The 6,061-nt window shown below is 49.1% G+C and overlaps 1 protein-coding gene across 1 annotated transcript; it reads right to left on the bottom strand.

Annotated features, from left to right (window-relative positions):
- Positions 1 to 4,540: 4,540 nt before the first annotated feature.
- Positions 4,541 to 5,447, bottom strand: LOC125523246 (E3 ubiquitin-protein ligase SINA-like 10). The gene is made up of 2 exons (XM_087533125.1): positions 5,319 to 5,447; positions 4,541 to 5,236 (listed from the first exon to the last, which is right to left on the bottom strand). The coding sequence occupies exons 1-2, from the start codon at positions 5,445 to 5,447 to the stop codon at positions 4,541 to 4,543; spliced, it is 825 nt and encodes a 274-aa protein (XP_087389251.1).
- Positions 5,448 to 6,061: the final 614 nt, after the last annotated feature.

The raw sequence follows: 6,061 nt of genomic DNA, 5'->3' as shown, positions 1-6,061 counted from the left end.
TTTACCCAGGTTCGGGCCCTCTTGATGGAGGTAATACCCTACGTCCTGCTTGATTGTTCTTGATAATATGAGTAGTACAAGAGTTGATCTACCACGAGATCGAAGAGGCTAAACCCTAGAAGCTAGCCTATGGTATGATTGTTGTTCTTGGTCCTACGGACTAAACCCTCCGGTTTATATAGACACCGGAGGGGGCTAGGGTTACACAGAGTCAGTTACAAGGAAGGAGATCTACATATCCATACTGCCAAGCTTGCCTTCCATGCCAAGGAGAGTCCCATCCGGACACGGGACGAAGTCTTCAATCTTGTATCTTCATAGTCCAAGAGTCCGGCCAAAGGATATAGTCCAGCCGGCCGGATACCCCCTAATCTAGGACTCCCTCACCAACCATTGTACCTCTATAGTTAATTAGGCCTCCCTTCCCCCTCCCCACCACACACCGATAGTCGAGCGTTGTAGGTAGGTATTCATGCCATAGAGACAAACTGCACCTGTCCCCTCTCTCGTTCTAGTAGGCCAGCCACTCTATATCTTTGACGTGGGCACACACAAATTCGATGGCACTCTTTATCGACTGCGCGCGCGCACACACACACACATCATCCCTCTCTTAGATTCTATGGACACCTCAAGTCGATGATACCTCCACTCTCTTCTCGTGGATGGCTGCCTATCTATGCACAGCCACACCCTCGCGGGTACACGGTGGAGCTCATTTCTGTACGAAATGGCAGCCCACGTGCTAATTTGAACGCATGTAGCGGTTGTTTACCTACGGAGGTCGTGTACCACGCATGCACGAAACAAAGTTCGACTCGATGCGTTGGCGCATTATTTTTAAATAAAGTTATATCGCTCAATGGCACGTACACAGAATATAAAACGATTTTTATGGAGAAAAAGGTAGTCCGCTCCACTATATACAATGGAGCCTCCCTGCCTGGTTTGTATCTCTTCAGAGTATCTCACACAAGGCTGCGGTGGCCTCTCTCTCTCTCACCGTTGGTCACTGATCCGGGCGCATCCCATCCGCCGGCGGAAACGGAGGACATGCATCATTTCTCCGTTTGACAGCGCCGAGGCAGCACATCCCGATCTGTGGTACACGCCGTTTCCTCTGACCAAGCTCCGGCGAGGTAGGGCCTACGCCACATGCTCGCTGCCACAGTATGGGCAGATTCCGCCCGCCGCCGCTCACCTAGTTACATCCCGACGACCTCCAGGTATCCCCTCCGGCCTTGCTCCACTTCCCGTCTTCCCACGTCGCTGCATGTGGATCTTCCATAATTCTTTGCACAAAACGTAGCTCGTCCGGCGCACTTTCCATATTGCAACCTCGTCCTCACACCGTTTTAGACAAACACAACCATGTTGTTATCTTCCCTTAGGACAAGGAATATGCTTCTTTTTTGTCGTCGCAACTGTCATCAACAATATTTTTCTTTTTGCAAATTTCAAATGGGCATATTTTAGAGTGTAGATTCACTCATTCTGCTTCGTATGTGTACTCCCTCCGTTGCTAAATATTTCTCTTTCTAGAGATTTCAACAAGTGACTACATACAGAGCAAAATGAGTGAATCTACACTCTAAAATATGTCTATGTACATCCGTATGTAGTAGTCCATTTGAATCTCTAAAAAGACAAATATTTGAGTAGTCACTCGTTGAAATCTCTAGAAAGACAAATACTCCGGAGTATATTTAAGAACCGAGGGGGTAGTGCACAGCCGCATGGGAGACACAGACTGGTCGTTGCACCGCATTAATAGTGAGTAATGAGCAGTCAAATCATAAGCCCCACCTTTCCCACTGTAAGTTGCTCGGAAGAAGCAACCATCAATACTCTCTTCTTTGAATCCGCTCATACTACTCCATCCGTCACTGTTTATAGAGCGCGCTTTAGAAAAAGAGAAAATCTCTGGGACCAAGGCGACTAGCGATCGGCCTGAAAAATAGCATTGGTAGTTATAGCACGGCGTCTATTACTAGAGGAAATAATGCGTACACACATGCATGCAGTGCTTCCACCCCGGGTACACACATGCATGCACTTACTCCACTCCGTAGTACTACATCGAGAGAAAATTGAGGTTACCATGCCCTAATTAATTGAGCATTAAACCAAACGCGTCTAAAGTCTCTCTGGTGGTGGAAATGCATTGAAAGAAATGCATCATAATGAAGCGTGCCCTATAAACTGTGACGGAGGGAGGAGTAGTATGAAGGTGCAAAACCAAGTACGTGTATGGCCAGTCGGTCAACGCACCTCCTCTTGGCATATCACTGACATGTGGGACCGGAGTGTGAGCAAACCGATCTCAATTGACGGCAAAATGGCCAACCCGCCGTTCCTTGAGAGAGACGAGGAGCGAGAACACACAGACGGGCTCGCACGGAGGCCAAGATATATTCGAGCATGGTTGATCGATATCATCATTACATGTTGGGCTGCTGTTTTCCACCCTTCTTCGGAATAAATGTGTACTTTATCAGAGATTAAAAGAAATAAGAGTACAGAGGCTCCACCATGCGGTTCTAGTAGTAGTACTACTCGTACTACTAAACCTTGCGCTTGGCTCTTCGCCTCTTCGTGAAGTCGAACAATGATGGTACTCCGCATGTTTGGTACTAGTACAGTGTATGCCTCTGGCAATCTGACACTGAATGAACTGATGCATGTCCACCACCTGGGCGAGGGTACATTGCATTAGTCAAAAGGAGTAAGCGAGCTTCACCTTGTCCTCCAAGCTTCTCCTCGTTCTGCGAGTTGACGGGACACACCAACAAGTAGTGCTAGTCCATACTCCCTCCTTTCCGGTTAATATGGCTTAATCTTTTTGCGGGTAAATAAGAGATCTTTATTCATATATAAGCATTCTTAGGACGATCAGCCAAGACACTGGTTACTAGGAAGCGAGGTACCCCGGAAAAAAAGAAGTAGGAAGCGAGGTGTTTCATCAAGCCAGCTCTCGGCCACATTCAAAGTGCAGCAAGCACGGTTCGCACAAAGATCCGCTGCAAGGTTTGCTGACCTATTTACATGCTGAATAACAAAAAAAAGAGGAAATATTACCGAGCGCTCCTATTTGTAACAGGATATGAGCCAGAATTAAGCGAGAATTGTGGCGAGTGTTCCATGCAATCAACTTCCATTATCACATGCGAGAACCCTCGAAGAGAACTAAATGTGTTGAAGATTGCTTTATCACATTTTAAAAATATAATAAGAGTGCAAACGCTCCTCCATCTGGTTCCTAGTACTAGTATAGTACATACCTCTATAGACTATAGTAGTAGTACTAGTACTAGTAAACTTTGCGCTTGGTTGTTCGCCTCTTCGGGAAGTGCAACAATAATAGTACTAGTACAGTGTATGCTTCTGGCAATCTGACACCGAATTAACTGTTGCACATCCACCGCCTAAGCGAAGGAGAGCTTGCATTAGTCAAAAGTTTCTCCTTGTCCTGTGAGCCAGCGCGCGCAAGCTTCTCCCGTCCTGCAAGCTTCTCCTCATTCGGCAAGTTGACGGGACACAACAAAGTAATGCTAGTCCATACTGCCTCCTCTCCGGTTAATATGGCTTAATTTCAAACGAGATAAATACACTATATGTCACTGTATATTTATAAAAATACGGTCAGTGGACTTCATAATGCCCTCATTGCGCTCAATATATACATTTTTCGGTGTTTATACGGTCACTAGCTCACCCTGGCTGAGTATGTGTGTGCATGCACGTGTAGGTTGAGCACTTGAGTGTGACCCTGTGTGTTCCGTCGTGTGCTTGGACATGCATGCATTAGGGTGTCGCGCGCGTTTTTGCGTCCATGTGTACTTGTGACTGTTGCATACACGTAGGGGGAGTACGTGTAGGGGCCACTAAAGGAGCAGTCAAATCACACAGTAAGTTAGTCGGAAGAAGCAACCATCATTTCACTCTTCAATGACACGTACGCAATATAAAATGGTTGATATGGAGAGAAAAGGAAAACCACTATATATACACTAGCAGGAGCCTAACCTACAAGCCTGCTTGCTTGGGTTGCTCTCTTCACAAGCATAGAACACCGGTGGCCACACCGCTGGTGACATATCCAGCCTGATCCCGCAGCTGGGGGAAGGGAACAATGTTCTGCGTAGACGCGGTCGACATCGGCAAGGGAGAAAATCCACAGTCGGTGCGTCCCAATCGGGGGTCACCGCGGTATGGGCCGATGCCACGTCCTAACCGCCCTTCTAGCTATAGCCCAACGTCCGTTTCGAAAATATTATTGCATGTCAACAAAAATTATACTAGTATCGTTGTTCCGTTTCGAAAAAAAGCATATAAGCTCTTACTTCTTACCCAAAGGATCTTTTTATGCAACAGACACAAAATATCCATTCGACTGTTCGAAATTACTTTCACTGTTGATCTGATGTCGAGGTAATTGCTGCATCGCCACCAAAACCCACCATCTCTTAAGCTAAAGTAGACCGAGCTAACCCCTATATTAGCATATTACTAAGATAAACAGGAGGCACTGTAGAATCATTTAGGACGTGAGCTTGTCAATCTGAATGTGGAGGGACACCAGCTTAGCCCCGGCCAGCAGCTTGGGCGCAACTGTGAAGTAGGTCAGCTCCTGCACGGCGATGTCACCGGGATCCCTGCTGCTTGTCACCTCCATTTCCACCTTGACGGTGTCGGTCCTGCCTTTGGGCTCCCCCGGCGAGCCATTCGCCCATAGCTTGGCCACGTAGTGCGGCAGTGGGGACGCCCCCGCTCTGATGCAGACGACCGACACGGCGATAGGCGCGCCGATGTCAAGCACGCTGCCGACCAAGAAAAGCGCGCGGCCGTTCTCCTCCGCGAACAGCAAGAGCCGTGGCTCCGACAGTGGCACTTGCAGCTGGAGCGCCTTGCCATACTGGATCCTGTGCATGGGCATGGGATGCACGGTGCTGATGTGGTGGGAGAGCACCGGCGGCGGGCCTTCATAGCCGCAGACGGGCACGGGGCATTTGCAGGGCGCGAGCGGACACACGCTCTGGTGATCGCTGAGCTTGTGGTAAGTGACGTAGAGCCCACAGCCTTCGTGTGGGCACTCCACCCTCACCGAGGAGAGGACGGCGTCCACCGCCGTGTTCCACACGTCGAATCCACTGCCACGCTCGCACTTCTGGCACTGCCGCTGGTTCCCGAGGCGCTCGATGCGGCAGTTCGCGCAAGCCAGGCGCCCTCCCTTGCACTGCACAAATCAATCGAACAACACATCAATCAAGAAACCTACACCTTGCTCGATCAGCCAAACGGACGAGGTGTATTCCAACCTCATACACTGGAGGCTTCAAGGGGCGAAGGCACAAGGGGCACAAGGTGAGGTCCACCGAGACCGTAGAGAGCTCCATCGTCGGGTCTTGTTCCGTCTGCATGATCTCGCCCTCCTCGTGCACAAGCATCTCTCGCTTTATTAGGGCCGGGGCATTACAAAGCTTTACCATCACATATTCATACTACTTCAAGGTGCATTAAATCAACACATGCAAGTATCAAAAGGAGAGTCACTGCATGCATGCATGCGTTGTAATTAATGCATCGGTAAACGCAAATTATTGAAATATATCGAGTGCAGTGCTTTGATGTGTCGCGTCAACTCATACAAGACTGAGAAGTTTGATTACTACAACGCCCTCTCGCCTTAACCGCACCTTCCTTTGGCTGCATGACAGGTGGGCCACTGACCTGTTGGGCCCACCTATCATGGACGCAAAGGCAGGAGCAGTAAGTCAATGAAGTTGCATCCCTCCCTCGCCCATGAGCGTGGTGGCTGGCAGGACTAGGAGAATCTTCTTCGTTCGCTACACGCTCTCCCTCCGGTATGCGGTGGACATGCAGCAGTTCAATCGGTGTCAGATGGCCAGAAGAATATTGTAGTACTCCTCCACTGTAGTAGTACTCCCGAAGAGGCGAAAAGCCAAGCGCAGCCCGGACGCTCGTGTGGCAGTTTCATGTGTAGAGTAGTCTAGGATAGCGTGTACTGTGGTTGTAAGCTTAAAATCGTTGGGGTCGGCTC

The sequence above is a fragment of the Triticum urartu genome, chromosome 7A, assembly GCF_056163025.1.
Source record: "Triticum urartu cultivar PI428250 chromosome 7A, HENAU_Tu73, whole genome shotgun sequence".
Taxonomy (NCBI): Eukaryota; Viridiplantae; Streptophyta; class Magnoliopsida; order Poales; family Poaceae; genus Triticum; species Triticum urartu.
Note: the sequence above shows the minus strand (reverse complement) of the source record. Positions and strands in the feature narration are given on the sequence as shown.

Bases quoted from the DNA above. Each gene is read 5' to 3' on its own strand.
- LOC125523246 (XM_087533125.1), bottom strand. From the start codon at position 5,447: ATGCTTGTGCACGAGGAGGGCGAGATCATGCAGACGGAACAAGACCCG. The intron at 5,237-5,318 runs GTTGGAATACAC...TGATTTGTGCAG, and splicing joins TGAAGCCTCCAGTGTATGAG to TGCAAGGGAGGGCGCCTGGC.